The 27,742-nt window shown below is 40.7% G+C and overlaps 1 protein-coding gene across 1 annotated transcript in view; it reads left to right on the forward strand.

Annotated features, from left to right (window-relative positions):
• The first annotated feature begins 1,929 nt into the window (after positions 1-1,929).
• INO80D (INO80 complex subunit D) overlaps positions 1,930-27,742 on the forward strand; it is a 44,825-nt gene continuing 19,012 nt past the window's right edge. Inside the window, exons 1-7 of the mRNA XM_030485466.1 lie at positions 1,930-2,565; positions 3,941-4,010; positions 11,826-11,921; positions 12,029-12,275; positions 17,688-18,436; positions 21,564-21,672; positions 27,086-27,310. Coding sequence (XP_030341326.1) covers positions 12,058-12,275; positions 17,688-18,436; positions 21,564-21,672; positions 27,086-27,310 — 1,301 coding nt within the window. The 5' untranslated portion in view covers positions 1,930-2,565; positions 3,941-4,010; positions 11,826-11,921; positions 12,029-12,057. The remainder of the gene's footprint in view (positions 2,566-3,940; positions 4,011-11,825; positions 11,922-12,028; positions 12,276-17,687; positions 18,437-21,563; positions 21,673-27,085; positions 27,311-27,742) is intronic.

Here is a 27,742-nt window from a genome sequence, read left to right on the forward strand (position 1 = left end):
GAATTTTAGATATAGAATATAAAAGTATTTTTTGTTTAAATATCTTACAAAAAGAATCATTATACTTCATGCTCCAAAGCACACTGTAATGACTGGTAGGATTATGAAGTACCCTAATTATCACATTAGTTCTATACAAAACACAAAATCTTTTAAAATACAATCTAGAAACGACATATTTGATTATTTTTTGGTTTTCTAATGTCAGAGCGGAATAATGCATTTAATGGATTAATAATCTGATACAGAAAAACACCTGCTATGCAAGAATTTCACGGAATGCAGCACTCCAGAACATTAAAATGGGGTAGGTAGACTGACGATAATTTTAAAAAATTCCTGTTGAACAAAAACTCTGAAGAAAACACAATTATTTTAAAGAGTTTCCAGACTTGGAATACTTGGAAGTAAAGTGGTGAGGTTCTGCACATCTAGTTGTGTACCTACTGAACAGTTAAGTCAGGATGTTTGAGGGGAGGTATCCGTAGAAATCTGTTTAATTGTTGAAAGTCTTGGCCAAAGTTTAATGTGTAATTTATATATATTTTACTGATGGTGATCTTGCAATCTCACCCCTGCCCGTGGCAGGGGGGTTAGAAAGAGATGATCTTTAAGATCCCTTCCAATCCAAACCATTCTATGGTTCTACACAGTTTCACACAAAGACCAGCTGACTGGAATTCAAGTATAGTTAAAGCTCATTTATCTAAATGAAACCCCCACTATAAACACACAAACTACATCCACCATACCAGCTAGGCAAACCCAGAAAGAACGTTTTGAAAAGGAAATGTATCTAAATTCAGGGGGTTTATTTTTTGTTTAAAGATTACAGTAACTGAGCTAAACCAACATATTTCAGATTTGGCAGAAGAGGGGGAGAGGTTGATAACACACAGTAGTAATTCAATACCTTCATTCCTTCCACCTTAGCCTGACTGCAGTTCAATTAGTCTGTACAACCTGAACAATCTTTACAATGGAAAAAACTTAAAATACTTTCTTTTTTTAACGTGTATCTTATTTGTTCTCTAATTATTTCCTTTTCCTTCAGGACAAATAATCTTTGCAGTTCACCTCTGAGCAGGGCTGTGCATAATCTTATTGCAAGAAACATTATCACAGGGCTGCTGAATACAGTGATCAATGTCTTCACCTATAGATACACCACAGCATCTCACACTGTTGAGACAGCATTTCTTATACTCTTTACAGTCTAATAAAAACATCCACAACAAAGAAAAACACGACTATTTTATATTACAAGATATTGGAGTATAAATTTAGAGCATTTCTCAAATCTGTAAAGAAGTCAGGAATAATATTATTCATAAATACCAGGAACAAAGCGCCCAAATCAAAACAGTAACTTAAAAAGAACCAAAACTGATTTCAGAAGGCTGCAAAGCGCTTTGAAAGCATTAAAACCAAAACTCAACCAAATTTCTTGCTATGAGCTTTATTTTTTCACATTCCATCCTGAAGGACAGACAATGCTACATTTATTAGCAGGTTAGCAGAATTTCTCATCTAACATATCAAAGGTTCCACTCACATTAAATCCCCCATAGCTTCTCCACATGGCCTGTTCTAGGAATAACCCCCGCCCCCCAAAACCCACAAGTCAACAGAAACACCCAAACAACATTCCCCCCCCCCCCAAAAAAAACCCCAAAGTAAACCCCTGCTAGTTTTTTCCTACCAGTACATTCAGTTTCATTTACAATGCCTTAAGAGAAAGACATAATAGTACAGTTATGCGAAATTATCCCACGTCAATCTCAGCTGTTCTACTGAAAAGCCACCAAAAAAGTTACACTTTTACAATTACACATTAATTTTAAATCACACAACAAAGTTATCAACTTTCTGCATTACAGAAAAAAATACGAATTTTTAATTTTTAAAGAACAAAGTTACTAAAAATATATTTTTTACCGTACCTCCTTTAATTTTTTTGTTTTCCCCAGAAAGCTGATCTTAACAGGTTACAAAGAAAATTACTTCTTCAGCCACATACCTTTGTATTTATTTTTATTTAAAATAAAAAGCCACATAAATGATAAAAAAAAATTGGTTTTGGCCATTTGGCTCCCTCCCGCAAATTGACACTTTATAAAAACCTTCCGTACTTTTTTTCCCCCTCCCTCTCTCCCTCTTTACTACCTCCAAGATGGTAGGAAAGTTGTTGTTTTGGAGGGCAGAGGAGCCGCTCTCTGATGTTATGTCCTCTCAGTGCCTGTAGTGGTGCTGTAGGAGGCTGCTGGCTCTCTTCTTGAGCAGCCCCAGCAGCCCTGCCTTCTTTGCTGGAGAATATATTCAGGGATTCCCCTTAATAATCACCTACCCTCTGAGCACTTTGTAGTTTTAAAATAATAAAGAGCCCCCAAAGCTTCCTCCCCACAAAAAGCAGGATCTTCTCAGAGCCAGGGGGGCAGCAGCTCCTCAGCACAGAGCCCGAGCCCATTCCCAGTCCCTCTGCTGGGGAGGAAACTCTGATCTGTCAGCCCAACAGAGGGAAAGGGGGGAGAGGAGAGAGAGGAGAAAAAAAAAGCAGCTGGAAAGGTAAGCCAGGCCCGGCCTGCATCCCCGGGCTCGCGTAGCGCGGCAGGCGGTGCGAAGGGTGCAGGGCGGGCGGGGAGGCGGGCTACGCGAGGCCGGGGATCGGCCGGGGCGGTGTAGGCCGCAGCGGGGGGTGAGGGGAGCCGGGGGGAGTTTTGAGGCTTTCGGCCGCCGAGAGGAGTGCCGAATGGGGGTGAGACCGTCGCCGGAGCCCAGCGGGAGGGTCGGGGTGCGGCGGGGTGGCGCCTTTGCCCGGGAGGTGAAGGGCTGCGGGGGAGAACGGAGGCGGGGGGGCGCTAGGCCTCAGCGCAGCGCGGCGCGGCCCGGCAGCTCCGCTCCCCGCCCTGCCGGGCCCCCCGCGCCGGGCCCCGGGCCCAAAGCTGGCCGAGCCCTGCCGCCGCCGGAGCTCGGCGACTGGGGGGAGGCGGCGGGGGCGCTTCGGCCGGGGCCGCTTCCCCCCCCACCCCTCCGGCGCGGGGCGGCGGGGCGAGGGGCGCCGCGGGACGGGGGACGGGGGACGGGGCGGGGGGGGGCTGGGGGCGGCATTAATTTGCCGAAACGACTTTTAATGAGCGGCGGTGGCCGGAGGGGGGTGGGGGGGTGCACCCCTTCCCCCAGCCCGGCCCGGGGCCGCCGCGGCGGAGGCGGTGCCGGTCCCGCGGGGCGTGCGGGGCCGCGCCGGCCGCGGCCTGGAAAGTTTCGCGGCGTTTTTAGGGTGCTTCCCCCCGCCGCCGCCGGCCGCCCCGCGGCCGTGGGGACGGAGCCGGCGGAGCGGGGGCGCCCCGGGACGCGGCCGCGGCTGCCCCTCCAACCCCCCCGCCCGTCCCGTCCCGTCCGTGTCCGTCCCCCCCCATCCCTCCCCGTCGGTGAACCCCCTCGCCCAGGCCGGTGCCGGCCTGATTCACCTCACAACTTTTTGGGGAGGGGGTGGGGAGGTGGTTTTGGGGGTGTGGGGAGGCCGTCAGAGCGCCCCCCCCGCCCCGTAAGCTGCCGGCACATGGGGGCCCCGGACCAGCCCCCGTTAGCGAGGGGCTGCCTCGGCCTCGCCTTTGCGACCCGCCACGTGCGGGGCTGGCAGCCCCCTCGGCGCGGCCGGGGTCCCTGAGCCACCCGCGCCGCCCCGGGACCGGTTGGCATCAGCAGGACAGGGCCAACAGCCCGCTGGCCCCACAGCCACGGGAAGAGATCACCTCAGCGGCCCCTACACAGCAAAGGCTGTGTCTGGACTTGGGCCCTGGCCCCCTGTCATGCCCCCCGCTGGGGGACCCTAGCTGTGCCCGCAGGCCCGGGTCCCACTGGGGTGGGGGGGTCCCTGTGAGGTGCCACTGCCCCGCCAGGACTGAAAATGAAAGGATCCTGGTTTTTTGTTTATTTTCAGGGAAAAGAACGTCTGGTAGTTGTGAAGTGAGTCCACTGGAAAGCCCACCAACGCGCTTCACCCCGCACAGGTGAAATAGCTCCGGTTTATAGTGTGGGAGGTGTCTGCTTTTGGTCAAATGCTCTTTACTATGTCTTTTGGCTCAAAATGCTAATGGCTTTGTACAGGTAGCCTCTAGGGAGTTTTGGAAATTACAGTAACGCTTACCTTAAATCCTTGAATTATATCATCTGATTAAAATATGTAGATCTATAGTTTCTTCTAACTTTGTTACTTAACAACATACAGTAAAGGTTTATTTTAAGGCTGTTCTCAATCCTTGAGGACTGGTAGACTTAAAAGGAAGATTGGCAAATTTAGGGCAACGCATCAGTCCCCTGTAGTTGAGTGCCCTCCCCTATGGACACCCCTGTACTGGCAGTGTTTCACACTAGGGCTGTCCGTACCCAGCAGGTACCACTGCAGATGGCTGAAGCAGAGCACCTGTGTTCTGTGTTGTCACTTAACAACCTGGTAACATTTCCACAGCCATCTTCAGCCTTTTATGTGATTTGTTTGTGATATATACATATATCAGACAAGTTTTATTAATTGTAAATTATCTACAGCAAGCAACCCAAAATTTACTTGGTGGGAGTTATTTTGATGTTTCAATATTGTTACGATGAGTGAATTAATCTGTACGTAGGGCCTGGTCCCACAGAGTTGTGTGTACTGTGTTCTCGCAGGGTGGTAAATCCTCAGGAGGCACAAATTTATTGTAATACCATATTGAAACTTTGATAGCTTATAACTCTAAAAGGCTGCTTGGTGAGGAGCTCTGCTCCTTTATTTATTGAGTATTCCTACTGAAGCAAGAATGATATTCCTGTATTGTGTGAAAATGAACTTGTTTGTCTTCGCAATATTTGGTCTAAAAATAAGACTAAGGCATTTTATTTAACCTCATATGTAAGTGCAGATTGTCTGTTATTTGAATAAATAAAAGACTTGGACTTACAGCCTTTTTTTTGTTCAAGTACAGATGTAAAGTATGCTGTGGTATGTTTAGTCTCTGCTTTCTCTCAGGATCATGGTTTTGATACTTTGAGATAACGTTTTAAAGTGCATTTCTGCAATGTTGCAATGGCCTAAATGTTCTGTTTGTTGCTGTACCTGATTGAAGGCCACCTTTCTGCAGCCCCTCTCACCCTGGCAAAACCTGGGCCTGTTTATAGCCACACTGAAATAAGTGTGCTTCTGTGCAAGCACGAGAATCTGCCTGTGAGGATGTGATTGCAGGACCGGGGCCTGAGACCTTCTGCTCACATAGAGAAATCCTTGTTCGAAAGACTTCAAAGATATAGAGCCCGTCTTGAACCTTAGGTCAGGAATAGCCATGTATAGGAAATTATTTTATTGAAATCTATAGAAATTTGCTCTTAGCGACAGTTATGAATCTTCTTACTTAACATCTTTTCTCTTTAGAAATCCTTTGAATTTTCTAGAATTCCTAGAGTCTTAAATGGTGAATGGTTTTTTAGGCTTTGGGCTGTCGTTGTCATATTTTCTATAAGGTACCGTTCATCAGATGAGTGAATCAGCTGAAATTAAAATTCCTGCTTAAGTTTTGTGTAGGAAAACAAAGAAGAATCTGTTCATTTTTGGAACAAAAAGAGTTATTTTTCCCTCCTCTTGGTTATGTTTTCTAATGTTGATTGAAACTTGTTACAAGTCTGTAAGTTTTCTAGCCGTTACTGTTATTAGGATTAATACTTAAATTTAATTCTGTATTTATTGCATTGTATTCTGAAGTGTAATCTATGTTAGCAGTATTGCCTAAAATACACTGCTGCTTTTCTGTTAATATATCTGACATCCTTAAGCAATATAAACTGTGCCTTTTTGCACAGTTGAGGTAGTAAGTTTTCTAAAAAGGCAGAATGAGGACAACGTTGCTGCTTCTATCTTCCTAGGTAGATTTTAACATGTGAAAAGAAGTAGTCCAAAACATGATTCCAGGTAGTAACTAAGAATGTCTAGTAAGATCTTAACATGTTACAGTGCCCTGATATGTCAGGGCGCTTGCATGTGTGTGTGGTATCTTGACTTGTGTGAGGCTCTTCAGAGGTCTTCTTCAGTAACGATTGTGCTCTAGTTAATAAAAGTGTTCCCTACAGGAACTCTTGTAGTTGACTTCGGTTGCTTCCCAGTGTTTTCTGTCTCAATTTGGATGCTTTTACTAACAAAAAGACTCTCATTTCCAGAATTGTAGCAGGCTTGCTTTGGTAGCTTGGCATAGTAGAGAATTGACCTGTTAAATGACTTTGGCTTAAGCCAAAGTTATGGTTAGATCATAGAACAGGGACAAAAGTTACAACTTTGTGGTGTTGATGCCAACCACAATTCAATGTGGTACAGCTTCTCTTGATAGAACAGAGCACTTCACAGAGAGGTACTAGTCGCCTAAAGTCTCTTAGTATGAAATAGAAAAAAGGAATGTTTTTTCTCTCTCTCTCATAATACAGTTTTTACTAATACTGACAGAAAGGTTTTACTGTAAAGTAGCTTTAAATGCTTGTCTTTTTGCAATGATTTTTATGGTCTCTGTTCATCTCTGATGAGTGGATGAAATTCCATGTTGCCCAAACATCTTAAAATCTGTGTATTTACTGTTAATTTCAGCCAAAGGGTCAGAAAATTACAATGCAGGGAATTGTTCTTTCTTGGTCAAGTTGAGGAATTGACAAAACTGCTACTTATACTGTTCATGTTTGTGGAAAAGCTGAGGTTCTTGGAGATCCATGTTCCACTTCTGGCCCCAAGCTGATGGTTTTGGAAGCATATGTAGGTGATTGTACCTTGTCTGTGAGATGTCATGAAGACACCGCGCAATTTAACATGAAATTTGTGCTAGTATTAGCAAATGCAAAACAACACAGTAAGACTTCTGTAATCGTGGCTTTTGTTTGGATGCAATATGTGAAGCTCAGAGCTCAGTCCTCTTAATTATACATCTTTTAACCACCAACATATAATTGCCTTGCAATTTACAATGCATTTGGGGATTCCATTGCCTAAAAGGGTCTTGCGTACATTGAATGTCAAGTTCTGAGCATACATTTAAGAATGTATCCAACCCACGATTTAAAATGTTCTAATATTCTCAGCACAGTGTTTCCTCAAAATTACAGATTGAGTTTTGGGGCTGTAATACTTTGGGCTTTCTAATAGTGGCTAAGCCATTAACTTCTCTGTAGAGTACAGATAATGTCAGGTACCAGATTTCTGTATGACGTAATGCTGATACTCAGTATAGTTTAGCAAAGTTTGCCCCCCAGAGTTTGCTGCTGTGCTATTTTCCAGCCTCTCTGAAGGACTGTTTAACTGTTTTGGGAGAGGGTATGTGGAGTGCAGAGCTACAGCTTTGTTGTCTTGGAGCTGATGTGCGCTGCAAGGGAACTGATTATGCCTGCTTGCCAGTACTAAAAGCAGTTGGGAGCTGGCTTCTTCCTATGCCTGACAGCAGGTACAGACGGTAACGCAGGTGTGTACCTGTGTGTATTTAAGTCTTCCATTTCTCTTTTTACAGTCACTTTGCAAACCACCTTCTGTTGTCTTACGGACCACCACTGGCTGCGCTCAGCAAGACAAGTAGCTCTGCTCTAAGTGATGGTGTCACAGAGTGTGGCTTTGCTCTGTGTCCTGTCTGTCCTTGCTGTAAAGTCTTGCTGGGATGCTAAGTTTGTTGCTCTTCGCATGTCCAGATAGGACTTTCGCCGGAGAGATAAGATTTTCTTCCAGTCAGCTGCTTGGGAATAAATAATGGGAGAAGGGGAGAAATGAATGTGTTATAAAATTACAAATGTTAGTGGTAACCTCATAAGAACATAAGAAATACACTGCTGGGTCAGATCGGGTTGATCCAGCCTAGTGTTCTGTCTTGAGTAGTTGTAGTAAGTGATGCTATTTAGGAAGAGCATGAAGGCCCAGCCACTTTGTTTTCTTCTCCACCATCCATATTTGTTAAATTAGGCTAGCAGGTACATCACTTATGTTCCCATTGTCTATGAATTTTTCTACTGTCTTTTTGAACCTGTTGATACTTCTATAGCCTCTTGTGGCAGCAGGGCCTAGCAGTTCACTACCCGTAAGTGGTAAAAATGAAGTACTACTTTAATGTTTTGAGTCAATCTCTTTACTAGCTTTATGAAGTACCCGTAGTTCTAATATTGTGTGATATGGTATGCAGTTGTTCTATATTGACATTATCCCCTACCAGGATTTTTTAAACCTCAGTCATGTCTTACATGATTTGGCAATGGCACACATACATTTTTTGTTTCTCCTCTGTCCTTTGCCCTGTTGCTTCTGACCAGCTCAGAATCTTTTATTCAGAATCAGTTCTTTAAGGAAAACCGAGGTTCCTCAAGAAGCAGCCTTTGGTTTCTCATTCATGGGTTGTGGCTAAAGCTAGTTTGAGCACATGCAGGCATAAGTTATGTTTCTGTGCAGGCGTAAGTTATGTTTCTGTTGAACCTTTCTACAGCTTCAATGTAGAGTATAAATACAAAACCCAAAACAGCTTCCGGAAAGTTTTGTACCCTGATACTTTTGCAGTGAAGTACAGCTGCTTAAGCATTTGATTTTTCCAGGGGAAGTCCATGTTTCCGTCATCTCTTACTGAATCCTGTGGGACAAAAATAGTTTCTCCCCCACCCACTGTTTAGCTAAGTGTAGTTTCAGTTCTCTTCAGTTAAGCGACATGTGTCTATTCCATGCTTGTGCTACTTTTTTATGTAGCAGCAAAAAGCTCAGTTAAGAACTCCTATGTATTTTGTTCAAAATAAAATATGCCAGGAGATTAAATCAGAATCAGTAGAATTAAAAAATCTTTTTTATTTATATATAAAAATACATATATATAGCATATGCTATGGAATTAATAAATAAATAAAGCTATTCTTTTAGATTATGTACAACCTCAGTCTTTGATCCTGGCAGTGTATCCACATAGCACCGCTGTCTTTTGGGAAGTCTATGTAGGGATCTACCAATAAAGATATAATTGCAAGTTTGGGAGAGTTGCTGTAGGCTTTTTTAATATAACATTGGCTGCTAGGTGTATTAGCTTTCCTTTGTTTATTGCACTAATTGATTCCTATCAGGATTTTTAACATGGTTATATTTGCATGAGCTTCTCTTAGTGTATATATAGACCCAAAAATTGATGTTCAAGCTCATTGATTTCCCTGAGGATTATTGCCAGTATTTTTGCTTAAATGTTTCATATGGCATTGTACTTGCGCCCTGTATCTTTCAGACAAACAAGAACTAAAATACTATGCCTGCCTTGACACAGTCAAGTTAAATGCAAAAGTAAGACTTAATTATGAGTTAAATCCAAAAGTAAGACTGGGGGCACAAGAATAAATCCAGGATTATAGTGGCTGGGAAGCGTGGAGCAGTTTCTTTGCAGAAGCTTAACAGAGGCACATCAGGAATACGTTTCTTGCTGGTTGCTTTGGAATGTTCTGAGGTACTCTTTTTCTTTGGTCTGCTGCTTGATAACCTTCAGAAAAGAGACGTTGCTGGGTTGTGCAGAAGAGGAGAAGGTCATTGATCTGTCAAAAACTCTGCAAAGCATGGTAGTAGCTTAAAAGAAGGTGGTAAATAAAACAGAAATAGCAGCATGTGAGTCACTCCAACTGCAAGATGCACTTGTTCTGTCAAATTTTTCATCCTGTCCAGTATGCCACCAAATACAAGCTTCAGTTGTGTGTATGGGGTACAATTAAGACTAAGACAACCTTTTTGCTGCCATAGTAATGGAGGAGGCTGTGTCTCAAACATAGGGACCCAAACCCAGATCACAGCTCCTGTACTGAGCACATCACGATGGGATTTACGTTTTTCTTTCATGTTGTTGCTGAAGTGTATGTCAGTATCTGCCTTAACAAAGGTGTCTGAAAGGATTGTTTGGTTCCTAGCATGCCAAAGAAGAGAGTGTTCCCTCTTTCCATTCTGTCCATATGAAGAGCATGACCAACAGTGGACTTTATTGTTCTTAAGACTGATGTGTTGTGCTGGGTCATACTCCAGTGATTGATTTCAAATATATATAGTATGTGCTCCATACTTTCATGTACTTATAATGCTTGCACGCATTGAGGGAAGTTGGGGAAGGTGATTGGAACTGGATTGGATGTCCGTGCTTGTGTTGTGGCTATCCAGTGTAAACAAAGCGGGAGGCCTCTACCCCTGGGCGTGTGTGCTTGCATGTGTGCATGGAAAGGGAACTTTGTATATAGAGGAAACACGAAATGATCCTTATTATTGTCAAATGATTAATCAGGTCACTTGCAGTAGTTACGTTTTGTAGTGTGTCTCCATTCTGTGTGCTGTGCATGCTGCACATGTGCATATACAACTGTTTCAGTAATTTTAAGTGTGTTTTTAAATTTTTAGTAGTCTTCCGTTCTTCTGCTCCTACAGCTAGATACATGCTAATGAAAGGCCTGGTTTATACAGTTCACTGTTAAGAGGTGTGATAGGGTGTTTTGTTTTGCCCTGGTGACTTAAAGTAGCTTTTGTAGATCCTCCACTGCCATAGTACTTTTCATTTTCTCACGGTACATTTATACAGTGGAAAGTGAAGCCTTATACCTTCACAAGAGGAAACTGCATCTTTCCCGAAAAGTCTGTGTAGGTTCCCTCCTTGCACTCATGTCCTTGACATTTCAGGCCTTGGGAATAAGTACGTTGGTTAAGGTGGTAATCTGTACATTTGTCACATGCCTCTGATTTATAATGTATTTCCTGATTATCACTTCTATGTACGTTCATTTGCTTGGTATATGCCACGTGAAACTGAACTGAGTGATGAATATACCGTGTTTAAAAGAGTTTATTCCAGTGAATATACCATGTTTAAAAGAGTTTATTCCAGTGCTTTCAGGATGGCCTTTCTGAATAAGAGCTGCCTTTTGAAGGCTAAGCTGAGTGTAGCTGAGTAACTGCAGAATATGTGTACTGTTACTTTTATTTGAAGCTACTTTGGGTTTGTTTGTTTTCTTTGTTTGGCTTTTTGTTTGTTTGCTTGTTTGTTTGTTTTTTTTAAAGATGATTGCCAAAGACTCCATAGCATTGGGAAATGAAAAGTGCCTTATGATTGCATGGGTTTGCACCGTAGGAGTCTATTTTAGAGTGGGGAAAAAACCCCAGCCTCTTCCTTAAATATTTCAGCTTTCCTGGCATTGATGGGAGTACTTCCTCTGACATTATTAATGCTCACATTTACCTAAAATTAGTACAAAGAGGTAGGAGAAACTCTGAAGAGCCATGATGACCTCAGGAAAGACTGTGTATTGATGCTTGCAGAAGCTGTGGGCAACCGCAAAATCTGAAGACTGTTTATCAGTAATGGTCTTCATGGTAAAGAAAGCTTTAAAAAAAAAAAAAGCTTTCTTGCACTGCGTGATGAAATTAAAATTTCACAGAGTAGGGATAGTCACCAGCCTTTTTGTAAGCAGATACTTAAAGTAAAACCTCTGCATTGAAATGGGTTAATTATCATTCAACTTGACTCCTGAAAGCAAGTGATCTAATCTGACGCTTAACCTTTTTCAACTTGTAGCTTCCAGTCACTTTCTCGTAGATGAGTAGAGTTTTGTTTAACAGTTTTAAGTGCAGTGAAAGGAGCATTATCCCCCCCCGCCAATAATTTCATTTCATAGTTTCCAAAGATCTGTGACTACTGATTGAAAACTGTTGTGCTAGCGGATTTGGCTTATTGGGTGGTAGCTGAACCACAGGTTTAGTGACTGCACCTGGCCACTTAGTTATTAAGCAGTAATAATATCTATTTTATTCTGTCTGACTTTGACCTTTTTGGTATTTTCCTTAGACAATCTGCTTCATCTTGATTCATCATCATTCCAGGATAGAGGTGTCCTTGGGGCTCTCTCTTAACACTGATATGGTACAGAAGATTTAAAATCAGGTATTGGTTTGGGTCCCTCTTTCCCACCAAAATGAAACACACAATCTAGAAATGAATGCCTTTTTTTTTTCCTTATGTGATTTGTCTTAATATTTTGGTTCTTTCAGCTGATGTTCACAAGGAATAGAGTCACGTGATGTATGAAGGCAAACACATACACTTCTCTGAGGTTGACAATAAGCCCTTGTGCTCATATAGCCCCAAACTGTGCAAGCAGAGGCGACTTAACGGCTACGCCTTCTGTATCAGACACGTTCTGGAGGACAAGACTGCCCCCTTCAAGCAATGTGAATATGTGGCCAAGTATAACAGCCAACGCTGCACCAACCCCATCCCCAAATCTGAGGACCGTAGGTGAGTTGTGGTTACCGGTTATGAAGTGGTAAGTGGCTGAGAGATACATAGGCGTGAGCTTTCTTTTAAGATGCTGCCTGGTTTCAGAGTGAGGGAGGAACTGGCCTGGGTGGATTGAATTCCAGGATGGATGTTCCTTTGAGGGTTTTGTTTTAACACTAGTAAACTGTATTTTATTTTCTGTGGAAGCCAAGTACTCAGGAGACAGTAACGTGCTCCCAGGGAAGTTTATGGGAGTTTTTTGCTTTTCTCAAATTCACTGTAAACTGTGGATCAAACCTGCTATGCACTACCTGCTGTTCTAATTAATTTGCTCTGTCACTCACAGTATATGCTCTTAGAAAGGCCTGCTTGTTTGGCCAGCTGTGCCAAACGCACACTTCCATCTGCTTTTTCATGACAAACAGTTGAAAATGCATACCTTCTGGGCTTAGGGAGCAGTGACACATGGGGGCAAATTCAGAATTACAACTCGGTGTTTGTGATTAGGTATTGATATGTAGTGTTGTATTACTGGAATAAAATAAATATTTCTTGCTAACAGATGAACCAGCTGGGAAGGTGCTGTCCACTCTCATTTCTTCTTTGCTTCCCCCCTTCCTCTTCCCCTCTCTTTCCAAATACAGATGGCCAAGGTGCCCAGGTATTAAATGCCTTGCAAGAGATAGTACTTGCAGTTGTTGGAGAGCAGGGAATTCAAACCAAAGGTACTGAATTGCAGCCCATACTGTAACCACAAGAGCATTCTTCCTTGCTTTTTAAGATTTCATGAACACCAGTGTCATTGGTGTTGCTTGGGTTGAAATAGTAGAATTTGTCTTGTCTTGGCTGCCAGGTATATATGACCTCAATTTTTCAGAGTCATTGTTGCAGTCTTTGGCAGTAACACAGTATTTAATTAATATGTATGGTAACTATCTGAGGCTTGTTCTGTTAGAAACGATTTTTTAACCTAAAATATAAACAAAATACACCAAAAAAGAGTCAAGCACTATTCACTGACCTTTCACATTATGAGCTGCTATTCACTAACCTTTTGCATTATTAGCAGTGTTCCCACTGTGCCCTACATATAACTTCCTTCTCAGCTCACAGCTCCCTCTCTTGTCTGAAACAACAGTTGGACTGTGCTCTAAATTAACTTGCACTTCACCTGCCATTTCAGTTGAGGAGACTGATGAAGTGAGAAAAAAACATGAATGTTTGTCAAAAGCTGTAGGGCAAATGCTCAAATGGCACAAGATGAATAACTTTAAGCTGTAATTTGACAGTCGGTGACTGTTTCTTTGCTGTTGTACAATTGAGGCTCTTTGGAAATAAGCTTGCAGAAATGATCATGGAAATGTTAGCACAAATGGTATGCTGTAATTTCAGATGCAGGAGCTGACTGAAGCAGAGTTGCTGTTTACCAAGGGTCACACTTAAAAACAATAGAAATAATACTACTTAATGACACTTTTTTACGTCTCATATGTTGCCATGGAATTTGAGATTTTTCTTTACACCTTGAATTGAGTTCACACTTTGTTCTTTTTGATTTTTCTCAAGTTAAAGTGAAGTGTGGTCATGACATCTGGTGTATGTTATATTAGAATAATTCAATTGCATGTCGAGTGTCATATTACAGTACTTGAAGAGGACAGCAGGTGTCTGAAGGAGAAAATAAACTTTTAATTTCAAATGAGAGGATGTGATAGTTTGAAAGAATATTTTAGACAACTGCTTCTTAGGGCAGAGCTTCATTTTAACAATAAAATTTAATGAATGCTGGTGATAAGACTGTGCCTGCTCTAAATTTCTTTTTTTTTTGGCAGGCAAACCTGTATCTGTTTCTTAGGTGACTTTTTTCACGCTCCATTTGATATAAAGATCTTTGCTATGTCTGAGGTCTTCACTCGTAGCTTTTAATTTCTGTGTACAAAATTGCTGTCAGATGGTCATTTTGTCACAGTTTTAGACATGTAACTGTACATGATCAGAAGCAGGCTGTATGATGCTCTGACAGCTATCTTTTTGTATACTTTTAAAGATTATAAAAAGAAGAGTCTTAACAGGACACATGCATTATATGCCAAAAGCTTCTGTCCACAGATAATTAAAAAAAATTATCACTTGACCCCAGACAAATGAGACACTACCAGCCACAAAGATGTTTAATATGCTCCCATATTATTAGATTTCTTATTAACCATTAACATTCTGCAAATTAAATCTATTAATAGTGCATGACTTCGCTGCCTTATTTGAAGTCTAGTTTCTCTATTCACTCTCTTGCTTTTTTTAAACAATCTGTATGGGATGATACAGACATGGGTTCTGATCTGTATGCCCTCTGAATATGTTTCTTAATTCTTTCTTATCCAAATATATGCATAGATACTGAAGTTCAGCTTTACTTTTAAGTATAGGGTTATTACAATTTAGCTGGGTTAAATGCCATTTTATCTTTAATTCTCCTCTTTCAAGAGAATCTTTAAAATATTTTGTTAGTATGCAAGATGCTCTCCAGTTTATTTGGATCTTCCTTTAAATAAGGGGCAGAACTTGATACTAGTCTGGGATGTACTAGGAAGCAGAATGGAGTTGCGTGTGGAAAGCCATGCCCTGTGATGTACTGGGAAGCAGAATGGAGTTGTGTGTGGAAAGCCATGCCCTGGGATGTACTGGGGAGCAGAATGCAGTTGTACGTGGGAAACTGTCCAGCTGAAGCTTTCAGAGCCTGTTACCTTTTGTGTGCCTCATGTTATGATAGTTTTAATGGATATCGACCCACTGCTCTTACCATATATGCTGACTGCATTCAACCTCACCTGCACAGAATAAGTGCCTCTGTCACTGAGTAAGGAAGGGGTGGGAAAAACTATTAGATTTTCAATGTAATACTGTTAGTTGAGAATAACTCACAGGCAGGTCATAGAAGTGACAAATTGAGCCACTAAGACAGCCACATCAGAATTGGCTCTCAGAGGGCCAGCTCGACCATAGCAGGTTTCACACTCAGAGCTGCGTGAAAGGGCCTGTGCTAGTTACAGGTGCTATTCCAGTCTTCCCAGTAATCTGTCTTCCATGGCTGTGGTTTAAACCCAGCCAAAACACAGCGTCGTACCAGCTACATGGAAGAAAATTAACTCTATCCCAGCTGAAACCAGGAAAACTGCTAACGCCTTTTCTGGCATTACATCTGATCCAAAGAGTTTATTGCCTTAGGTCAGCTGGCTATAGACTGGTTCCAGCAGAGTCAGTTAATGTCTGCAGCACTGTGTAAAGTCGAAGCCTGTTTGGGCCAGGGCCAACTAAAAAGCCATCCTAGAACTTGAAGGATGGGGATGTGGCTGTGTGTGCCTGCCTGGCCTTGCATGGGACTAGCTAGAGCCTGACAAGGCCAGGGTTGGGTAGGTGCTAATAAATTATGTCTAGCCAAAACTGCCTGTGCATAGTCTTCTCTGACCAGAGAAAGACCTAAGCGGTCTTCCCAGTTTCTTCTTGCTTCTTTTACTCCAAGGTGTATCAGCCTCGGTTATGCTGAAAGGCAGGGAGATGATAGAGCCTAAAGCACAGAGCCAAGTCAATGTGTACTGGAGTCTGCAAGGTGCTTGTAATCTATATTTTCATTATGTTGTAGCCTGGCATCTATGAGTTTGTGTCCAGAGGTGTATCGTGTAAGATACAGTTGATGCAGTGATGCAGTATGGTCAGTTGTAAGAGCCAAAGCTTTATTCCGTGCCATATAAAAATGATTCTCTTGCAGTTAAATGAACAAGCAAAACCCTTACTATCCTAAAACTCAGAGAATGTTATCAAGCTTCTTACCTGTTTATTCACCTTTGCTATTATTTGCTTTCTCTTTGTTTTTCACAATGAAAACACACTAACTAGTTTTACCTTCTCACATTGGCACAAGCACGAGGTGGCAATATTTAAGTTCTGAACAATAGAAGGGAAGCATTCACATGGAGCAAGCCTCTTTTTGTTGGAATTGGAGAGGAAAAAAATTTCCTTGTGTTTGTTTTGTCTGTTTATTGTTTTTTCTTCTGTCATACTAAAAGTGCAGTTGCAACTGATCTCAGTAGTGTTCAAACAAAATACTGTAAAAGTGCTTAATTTTAATTATGGGAATAGTGCTGTTGACTTTAAGGAAAGCTTTGTTGAACCCTCATCATATAATTTTATTTTTAGAAGTGTTTATCTCACTATGAATTTACAGTATTCCAGTGTGTTCTAATAAGCACTCCACACATCACTGGCTTTCAGCTCGCCTCATCTAGATTTATTTATACTTAAAACTTAATTATTTAGACAATAATAAGTAGCTGTACTTTTCAGCCTTTTCTGATTTATGAGTCCGTATGGGTGTGGATCCCTTGAGAAGCTACATATATGGAGATTGTTAAGGAGCATATATGAATTTGCTTTTTCGTTTTTTACCTTTTATGGACCCTTTAGAAGCAATTCCCACATTGTTTCTTTAGGGGTGGTTCAACAAATTGGAAGTCACTAAACTGAAGTGTTAAACCTTGTGAGGGGGTTGGTTTGGGCTTTTCTGCCATTTGTTCTCCATGAAGACCAGGAATAATTTCATTTTAACCTATTTGTTCAAAAAAACCCCCATTACTTTTCTTGGATTTATACTGACTGGATTTTAAAGAATACCTTCCTGGGTATTTCCTTACCTTGTCCATAAATACATTGATGTAGATATCACTCTTTCCCCATATCTTTGTTTTCATCTATAAGCTGCATGTTACAGATGGGATCCTGCAAGGGCAGGAGTCTGATTGCTGGTGGCATTCTACAGAGGCAGGAGGGCCTGCCTGTGCGAAACAGGAAAAGGATCAGATCATGGTTTCTACATTTCTATTAACTGCTTGTTTTAATCAAACAAAGATTAATAAGAAACTGCTCCCTACTACAGTGGAATTCGTAATAATAATAATGTGTTTATTGATGAAAATATTAGCTACTTCCAGTGAAAGTACAGCCAAATGGAAGGAAGTAGTCTTCAATGTACTTTTTCTGGGGAGCTTTTCAAATGATCGGAGTTAATGGCTTGAGTTCTTGCTGGTTTATGTGTCAGACAGTCCATTTGTTTTGTTCACTTTGTTTTGTATTTATCCTATTAGAGAGTAAATATTTTGAATGGTTGTGTGGGAATTTCCTATAAGTAAGGAATGAAGACTTTTGTATCTTAAGATTACAAATTGTCACTTGTATAAGTTCTTGGGTTTTGTTACAGGTTGGGAACACCACAGTTATCTTTTGTATTAGAAGCAGTTATGTACACTTCTTATAAAACCTCTTGTGTTTCGATCTATATTTACATGAAATGGGGTGTTTCTGTTTAGTGATGTCTGTTTTCTTCAGATTTTACTTACAGAAGTTGAGTTAATCACTGATTGCTTTTACTTTTCAAAGGTACTGCAACAGCCACCTGCAGGTACTTGGCTTTATACCGAAAAAGGAGAGGAAGAAAAAGAATGATCCCATAGAGGACGTAAAGGTCAGGCATCAGATGGATGCTATGGCCTTCAGTCTGACAGTGCCCACCCTGGCCTTGAAGATGCCCAATGGACTGGATGGGATGTCCCTCTCCCCTCCAGGGGCTAGGCTTCCTCTCCACTACCTGGAGGCAGAATTAGAAGACCCCTTTGCTTTCAATGAGGAGGATGATGACCTAAAGAAAGGGGCAACGGTGAGGAAAAAGTTGCAGAGCAAGTTGGCTCAAAACCGGCAGCGCCAGAGAGAGACAGAGATTTTAAAAGTTCGCCAAGAGCACTTTAGCCCCCTTCCTGCACCTTTGCAGCAGCAGCCTCTGCAGCAGCAGCACTCCCATCTGCCACCTTCATCAGCTTCGTTAAAGCCGACAGGGCTACCGCAGGGCGTAGTCTGCAAGTCACCTCAACCTCCGAACACCAGCCTACCAATGCAGGGAGTGGCACCCACCACACACACTATAGCACAAGCCCGGCAGTTGTCCAACAAGAGACCTCTGCCTCTCCTGCCACCCGCTAGGGCTCCTGTCACGGACCCTCCAAGGACTGATCGGGTCCTCATGAAAGCCACAGCCTTCTCTCCGCACTCGTCCTGCATGAGCCGGCTACAGAGACTGGTGAAACTGTGCACTCGAAAACAGCAGCTGGACACTGATCTGTTTCCACATTTAGGTGGGTAGAGAATAGATGCACTGCTGCTTCATTTTTTTAACTTGAAACCAAAAGACAAAAGGGAGAGGTCTTCCTAGGTCTGTCCTGCGTTTGTGCGTTGCCCTGACAAATAACCCTGACTAGGTAATCTCTCGAAGTTTTCTTTAGCCCTAAAGTGCTCAGGGAATGCCTGGAGCCATCCAATATGGTTTACGGCATTTTGGTTGTTTCGTAATGTTCTGTTAACCATTTGGGAAATCAAACTGAAGTGTAGAATACATTGTTTGGATGATACAGACGTATAGAAGGTTTGCAACTCAAGTAGCAAAGCTGGTGCCAGCTGTACCTACACAAGTGAGCAAGGTTAGATTGAGTATTAGCTGTGTGACAAGTGCACATTACAAAATGAGTGAAAGTAAAAGTTTGGAGATTTGTCCATCGTTCTCTGCAGATCCAAATTTCCAGTTGACTGGGAAAATTGGAGCACAAGAGAATTTTTCTTGACTGGGCCTATTGGTGTACAGCATATGGGTGAACAAAAGCAAAGGGCTTTTGTACTGCAGGAGGGCAGCACCGTTACAGAATATAATTGGAGAGGTGGAGTCTTGTCCACATTCCAGAGCAGGAATAGTTTCCTTCTTATTGTTTAGAAATCATTACAACCATTTGCTGCTTGAGAAAATGTAAGTTAATATAACCAACTTGCTACTAGGGTAGTAGTGCTCTCTAAAGCTTTAAAAAGGCAGCTGATCTTGTGGCTTATTTGTCTGATTATGAATACAGACCTAGGTAGACCTAGCCAAACTTGTTTTCTCCCTCACCCTCCAAAGTCACCTTACTTTTCTGCTTAGTTTTAGATTGTACTTTTCCAACAAGTAAAATACTGATAGTGATAAGACGAACAGGAATCAGTGGGTGATCTTAAAGCAGGAATGCCATTTATGATGGGCTTTTCTTTAAAAAAAAAAAAACAAAACTTCAAATAAATCTGGACATTCTTCATACAACATCTTATTTAATTGCAAACATCTGTAATTTTTGCTATTTCAATTAACCTTTTTTAATTTGCTGTTAAGATCTGTCCTTTGGCACTCATGGGATAGCTTGGCTATTTGTTCAGAAGATAATTAGCATCCCATAGCATGTCTCCAAAGGAGGTTGTTCTTCAGAAAACTGCTTTGATAGTCCTATATATGATGCAGGTCTTTTGGGGAATGGCAACTCCGGAGGCACTTCTGAGTGTCACAGACCCCACTAGCTTAGAAAGTGACCCATGTTTTGAGAGACTGTAGAAACATCACTGTCTGTGTTTAATGTTTTACATTCTCAAGTGGTGAAGAGAATACATTTTCCTGAAAAAGAAGCATAGTACAAAAACTGATTAGACCTATAAACACATGCATCTGCATAACTGTATGTTTGCGCAATTAGAACATTTTATATTTGGCAAAGTAACAGAATTCACATATTAATTATGTGAGAGTGGAAAATACATTTCTTATTTATTCATGATATGCCTTAATATTAAGAACTTGGTTGTGCTGGTTCAGAGAATTTCAGGATTTCTTTTTTATGACAGAGTAGCACTAGAGATGACTGCACAGAATCTTTAAAAAGATGCAGGCAATTTTCTGTGTACCTACGTCAGAGCCAAGTAGTTGGATATTAACGTAGCTGCAGTCTTCAGTGTGAGTATAGCTGAATCTGGATTAGATTTTATTCCTTCATTTCTGCAGTGCCCATTAGAAACAAAACAGTGAAACCTCTGATTTTATTTTTGAACTTTGGGTAAATAATTGTGGACGTCTTTATCCAGTTATTAAGTTGTTTTATTCATTCCTTTATGGAAGGGGTAGGAGTTAAAAGAAACGGTTAAGTTGAAGGTATAATTCTGGCATTTTATTAAATGTCTTAATATATCTTAATTTAGTTCAAATTAGTATCTTGAAAATAGGAATGAAGAATAAAATTTTCAGGATGCTGAAGTTCCTGAAAAATACGGTTTGTGATACTGCTGGTTTATGTTAAAGTGTTGCTTCTAAATGATAAAGGTTCTCCTGATGATGAGTGGTATTCCAAGTGTGTGTGTCTAACTCTGAAAGTAGGTGACCAAGTACTGATGCATTTCCCAAATTCAAAGCATCTGGCTTCAGAATCATCTCAGATAGAGTTGTTTAGTTTATTTTTAGCAAAAATAAAGTGCTCCTTAACTCGATCCCAACTGCTGCTCCATTTTCAAGGAGCACCCAAAAAAGTCAAAACGTAATAATGCTGGTTTGTAAATGCAGTTATGAGATTTCGTCCCACCCGCTGCAAGGAATTGGCAAGAATTCCGCTGGTTGTGGGGGAGAGAGTAGGAAAAACTGCAAAAGATGAAGCTCCAGATAAACTGTTCCGCCTGAGAACTTGCTGGACTCTGTTTCTGGCTGTCCTGTTCAGTTCTGTTTAGCTTGACTAACTGAGGCTGCTGGTGCATACAATAAGTTGATCCTACTGCATCATCATTAAGCAAAAGCATGCTGCTTAGCAAAAGTGCAAGAGCATTTGCATCTCTCCCTTTAGCTCTCTTTTCATGCTAATGTATGCATTTGGCAGACAATTACAGAGGCTGAGCAGAGGAACATTCTGTGTAGCTTCGTGTCTATCTCTGTCCATGCTGTTCTGTTTTGCAGTTTTCCTATTCTCCCTCTATTCTGGCACAGAGCAGGGGTCAGAATATGAGCAGAAATGAAAGTGGCCTATTTAGATCATATAGTATTAAAAATTACCAAGCAGTCAGTTCTTCATGACAGGAACTTCTCTGTTATCTCGTTTCTAAAGATCCCATGTGCTTGGTATGAAAGCTGGAATATTTTTCTGTAGTTGAGGAAGCTGGTGATTTTGCTTCCACTGCTTATGGATAAAGAAGCCAATAAGGATTTTAAAAGGAAACTTCAAATTTGACAAAAATCAGTGCATGCTATTTGCACACTGTAGTGAGCTGTTACTGTAACTTTTCCCGTGTAATTGAGAATATTATATGACTTAATCAAACATAATTGTGCTTGTGACTATAGTACACATTCATCGTTTGTACCGTAGTTTGCTCAGAGACTTTTATGAGGTGGATGCACTTTTCATCCAGCTTTCATGTTCTCAATTCTCTTAGGGCTGGATTGGTCTGAAGACAGTGGAGAAGAGTTGGAGGATTCAGAGCAAACCTCCCCTTACCAGGTTGCATGGTCTATCCGAGAAACCCTCGGCTATGATAGACATGGGTGAGTACCAGTAATTCTTTAGTGTTCATGTTGGTACTGGTGGAATAAATCATGTAAATGTGAGCTTCACTTCAAGTGGAGTTAGTGGAACTTAAGCACTTATTCAAGTGCTTTGCTGAAACAAAGGATTGTTTGAACTCATTTGTTTGTAAGAGCTATGAAACAGCTTGTCACCTTCTGTCCCAGTTTCCACCTAACTTTAGAGACCTTTGTGCAGTCTGCTATCAGAAGGATGCATCAGGAAATAATTCAAGCTTATTTGCCTAAATTTAATTCAGTTTGGTTGGATTTATTCATTAACATGTGTGCCTTGCTGAGTAGAGGTAATTCCTGAATTAGAACCAAATGAAAGTAGTTGCTATTGGTTTCTTGTCTTTCCTACTCTGTGTGAATAACTTTGTTAGTAAACTTACTACATTTTACTCATTAATCTGTACAGTAATTGTGCAGGATGATGTTTTAATGTGTTTTTTTAAAGGGCAAGGCACTTTTCATAATTAAAGTGTTGAATAAACCTCTGTCAAATAGTTGGGAGCATTGAGAGGAAGTGATGTGATTGAAGGGATAAGCAGAGCTGGTGCAGAAAGACTTGTAGTGTTCTCCATATGCTGCTACGTCATAAATCTAAACTTATAGCAGAATATGATAACATATGTTTATTAATGTAAACATTTTAAGGTGCAAAGTTAACGCAAAGCATCCCAAGCATAGTATTTTAGCAGAACTGAAGCATGTTGATAAAAAAGGAAATTGGGGTCACAAAAAAATTTGATTATGCTTTTTGTAACATGATTCTCTTTCAGTATGAAACTGGACTTTTTAAGACTACAACTCGCTCCCCTTTATTTAATTTTTAAATATCACAGTTAGAGTAATGATGTTAATGAAATGTTATTTTGTTGTTACATGGAAATACTGAAACTTACCAGCACTTCTTACTATCTCTAAAGACTGTCCACAACGTGAACAACTTAGCTCTATCTCTCTCGTGAGGACAGACCCCAGGATGCTAGGTACAGAGAGCCTTCAGTGAATCAAAGCTGTATAGACTTCCCTTTTTTAAAGAGAAAGGGTTTTTTTCCTGTTATGAATGGCCATTGTTTTTTAGGGCATCAGCAGTCAGAGAGACAGCGAGCTTTCACAAACATTAATTTTAACTTAAAAGGCAACTTTTAAATGAACTGTTTTGGGAAAACATGAACAGACTTTCAGACTTTTAAATCATACATAATTTTCAAAGCAGATATATCTGTTAAATAACTTCACTTGCACTCATCTCTCTTTGACATTTGATCTGGTTTTCCCATAGATCCCTTTTTTTTTTTTTTTTGTAAATTTATAAAGGTCATCTCTATGTGTTCTGTCTTCTATTTGTCTTAACTTCCTTCAGATTCTTCCTACTCTTTTCACATACTGAGAGAAAATAATAGGTTGCCTTGACGTTTTCTGTTCCATTCTAGCATTTTATGCACCTCAGTTAAACACTCTAACACTGTCTTAACTAATCATGATGGATAATTTTTTGTTTGGTACTAGCTGGTTTTGTACTTCCCATTAGCCTGCCAGTGTTAGCTCTTTAACTACTTTCCTAATTTTGTTTATAGATAAACATTGATGCATTCACTTGATGTCAGCCGCCTTAAACTTTAATTCCTATTCTGCAAGCTTCTGTAGCAGCATCTATTACCTTTAGTGTTTCACTTTGACATTTTTGCAGTGTGGTCTGGCTGCTGCCAAAAATGAATTAGTTCAGGCTATTTCTTGGGTGATTTGATTTGTCAAAATGACTCTGTCTTGCTAATCTGGCATGGTGGCTCCTAATTTGGTAAGCCAATGACTTGTTATGACTCTGAATTTTGGAGGCTAATTTTACCAGAAAACCAATGGAGATTGTTTCCCAAAACCTTTAGATTCTGAAATCACATATTTAACTTAAGGGAGTTTACTTTCTGTTTTTCAGAGTAAAATGAAAGCTATTTTTTCCTCTCTTCATTTGTGTTTGAGCTCCTGGTCCCTGTGCGAGAGAGAGAGAATTCTCCTGCAGCTAACTCCATTCTGTCCTTTTCCATTTGACTTCATGGAACACAGTAGGAGTGATGCTTCTCAGAACAGATTAGTAAAAGAAAGCCAAAAATCAATTTCTTTGTTACTGGACAGCTTGTTCTCAGCATTTCTGGTTGCGTAATTGTTGGGGGGAATCTTCCAACTTTCTGTTGAACTTCTTGTGTGATACTCTAGCTGCTCTTAAGCTCTTAAAAATTCACCAGATTGCTTTAAAATTAATGTCTTAACAGTAATACATTTTTGAGTTCACCTGCATTCTGGCCTTTTAATCTGTAAAATTCATGTTGTTGCAATCATCTGTGTAAACACAGGGCAAACGTTTGCTTTTATTATTCTGTCCTTTAATTTTGAAAAATTGGGGTTCCTGTGTCACAGGATTCCAGGATGCAGTGCTTCAAGGCAAGCACAAGTGTTTTGAGTTCAAATAGTAGCACAGGAGTTGGCACTGAACACGGTGCAGGCAGGAATTCCTTGCAGGAGCTGTGATTTGGAGGGAAAGCAGGGGCTGTTCCCAGCCACAGATTAGTGAAGCTTCCCCCCAGATGATTCGGTTACTGGGTCTTGTAGCTTAGAAAGTGCTGGAAAACAGATGACTTTAAAACAAAGTAGTTTTTCACTTCTGACACTGAAATACAGATAAAGTGAGCATTTCAAGTAGCGAGTTTGAAAAGGGAGTGTGAGGATTGGAGTCCTGCCTCATACTAGCTCACTCAAAGGAGCAAATACCACCACTGTATTGTCAAAGTTTGATTTAGTAGCTGTCTGTAACTAGGAGAACTAAAAGGAGGAAGGGAAGGTTCTTCAAATCCCTCCTTACAGAGGGTTTTGAAGTACAGTTGTTGAGGTGTCTCAGAGTAGAGAGTGTGTTCTCCTGGTTCCCTGGTGGTGCCTGGCTGTTCCCTGCTACCCTTTTGCTCTTCTTTTCTGCTGCTTCATGCTGCCTTAATTTTCTTCATGAACACGCAGCGATAATTCCCCCGATGTTTACATATGACAATCTTAAAGGGAAGGGTTGGGAGGGAGCATTTTGGATTATCAAATGGTTTGCGTGCACTTTCAGAAATCTTTTAAAAATGAAATGCCACACATTAAGTTGAACTTCTGAAGTTTTGTCTGCAGCTTAAGAGAATAAACTGAATAGAAGTTGGTAAACTTGTTTATGAAAAGACAGCAATAAAAGTACCTTTCGGTTTCAGTACTTGCCTAATGAAGAAAAAAAAAAGGCAGTATTATTGTGATATTTTTAGGTTTCTTTGAACATATAAATATGTTTTGGTTAATCTTGCTGGCCTGGAAACAGAATTCTGAATAAGCTTTTAGAAACTGCCTCAAAATAAGCCTTTGCCCATTGCAGGCATGATTTCTTTCTATGTCTTGTATATACGTCTTCATCTGCTTTCTTAAAAATGATCTGGTAAACTGCAGTTCAAAATATTTTAACGTACAATGACTTTTTTCTGTCTGTTTCAACGGGAGGGAAGTAAAAAGCCTCAAATATATGGACACTTGCATTAAAAAAACATCTTTCCACCCAAAAGAAACACTAAGGAATATTCCTGTCTTTTAAAAAAGCTAATTTGAAACCGTATTTAAAATTAAATCAGTATGTCTGCAACTTTGTTTAAAAATCTTGGCCCAGAATCTGAGACCTTAAACCTACCTATATCTGATTGATCCCATCCATGTGTTCCTGTTTTCTATTAATATATTAGAATAATCTTTTCAATAGCACACCATTAGATTTTTCTCTAAACAGGTGGTTTTTCCCAGTGGGCATTCTTGCTATCGCAGATCTTTCCATTGACAATGTTAAACTATTTTAAACATTACGTATGTTAAATATTTTTTACAAGTTGTATTTGTTGCTAGGCATGTAACTGCAGAGGTTAATTACTTGTAATTTATGCTTTTATGAAATAATCTGTATTCTGTTTTAACAAACAAAATATGTAGTATGGTTGACTTTAGATAACATTTTATAAAAATGTATTTGTGTCAAGGCAGTGTTTGCTCCTATAGAGTCTTTGTGGGCAGCCTTAGTGGAGATGGATGCAGTCTCTTATATTTGGCCTGCATGTAAATAGAATAAGAGTTTCCAGAAAGGAAAGTAGGTCTTAGTCATACTGCCTTTCAGGGACAGCTATGCTGCCTCCATTTGTGGATCTTGCTTTATTTAGTAAATATCATGGCTGGTATTTTGCATCTCTTCTATCGTCAGCTGGTTGAGGTCCACTTTGCTGTGCACAGGTTTGGATGTCAGCTCATGCAGTCTCACTGGCCAAGCTCTGCAGTCTGAACCATGGGAGCTTTTAATCTGCTTCATTTGTTTGGACTCGGTTTTTTCTCCCTGCCATTCCTTTGTTTCACAGATAGGGAAGTTAGCAGAACGTTTCTCTGATCTGTAAGGAAAAACTTAAGGAAAAACTGAACAAAGTCTGCTTTGCTTAGATTCACTACATGGTCTTTGTTGCTCTATGAGCAAAATAGATCATTCTACAAACTAGTGCTTGTTGTGGAGGACTTCTGGGTATCTTCATGGGCCTTGTTGTTTTAACAAGTCCCAGTGATGATTTTATTGTTTCATGATTTTTACTTCATCTGCGTTGACATGGTTTGGTGGTCTGGTTGATATGTACCTGGACGTCAGAAAGCCAAGATAAATGGGAAAAGGCTTTCTTAAGCAAGGAAAGAATTGGATTGGTCCATCTGATTGTTGCTTAGCCATGCTCTGATTTTTTCCCTCAGTACCTTTGGGGTTATATGCGAGTTTCTTCTCCATGGCTGTATTGTAACTCAGCTGTAACTCTGCAGCAAGGGGAAAGCAGTATCAACTGCTAGGTGTGTTAAGTGTGTCTATTGGTTTAGAAAGGAATACACTACCTGGAGGAGTAAAAGGTTTGGTACTTGTTAATATTTGACCATGTTTTCCAGCATGACCTTTCTTCAATAAATTTCCACTACACAGTTCCCCACCCTTGTCCTCTCCATTAATTGCACTTTGATTTAAGAGTTTGTCTCATTTGCTGAGACATTTACAGTAAATAAAGGTTAACAGTATAGATTTTTTTTTGAACAGCAGGCTCCAGACATTTAAATGTGTCAGACTTCATGATGAATTGATGTAATCTCTAATAATGACATACTAAGAAGGGCAAGTACCTTTAGAATTCAAAAGGAATCCTGCTGTTACCATTTCTCAAGCATCCCTGCCTGATTGCAGCCTTTGGGTGTTTGTGGGGCTAGAAGATGGATGCCAACTTAACAATTCTATTAAAATGACAAATTAGTTTCCTTGGAAAAAAATTAAAAAGTACTTAAAGCCTATTTGTTTTTGTTTTCCCTTCTTTAGGTGCAGTGATGACAATGCAGATGACAGGAGTTCCAGGGTGACCAGACTTTGCACTTACTTTCAGCAGAAATACAAGCACCTCTGCCGCCTGGAGCGGGCAGAATCTCGTCAGAAGAAATGCCGGCACACACTCCGGAAAGCCTTGCTGCAGGCGGCCAGCAGAGAGCCGGAGCGTACTGGGCAACTGATACAAGAACTCCGAAGAGCTACGTGTGCTCATACCAGGTTAGACCTTCCCCTGTGACCGCAGTAACCTGGGGTCTGGTCAGGGTGGAGATGGGCAGAACATCCGGCAGCTGAAATGCTGAACTCTGAAACTGGTAGGCATGCGTAAGGCAGAAAAACCATGTAAATGTCTATCGCTGGAGTAAAATAAACATGGCATACAGTGTTTTCCATGAAGAGAGGCGTTCTTCAGCATTGTGTTTTAATATGTGGATTGTTTGTTCAGCAGTGTCAGGGTCCAAGTGGTTCAGTGTCACAAAAGAAATTAGTGACCTGCTAAAATTTATTCTTACGAATTAATCTGTGTATTTCAGCTGCCTTCAAATACGTGGTACTTCACTAATAAGCCCAGTTCTTTAGAGGGTGTGCAGTCTGGTTTGCAGTTCACTGCTTCAATTCAGATTTTGTTTTTCAGACAGCTTTTTCTGAAAA

Source organism: Strigops habroptila, chromosome 5, assembly GCF_004027225.2.
Source record: "Strigops habroptila isolate Jane chromosome 5, bStrHab1.2.pri, whole genome shotgun sequence".
Taxonomy (NCBI): domain Eukaryota; kingdom Metazoa; phylum Chordata; class Aves; order Psittaciformes; family Psittacidae; genus Strigops; species Strigops habroptila.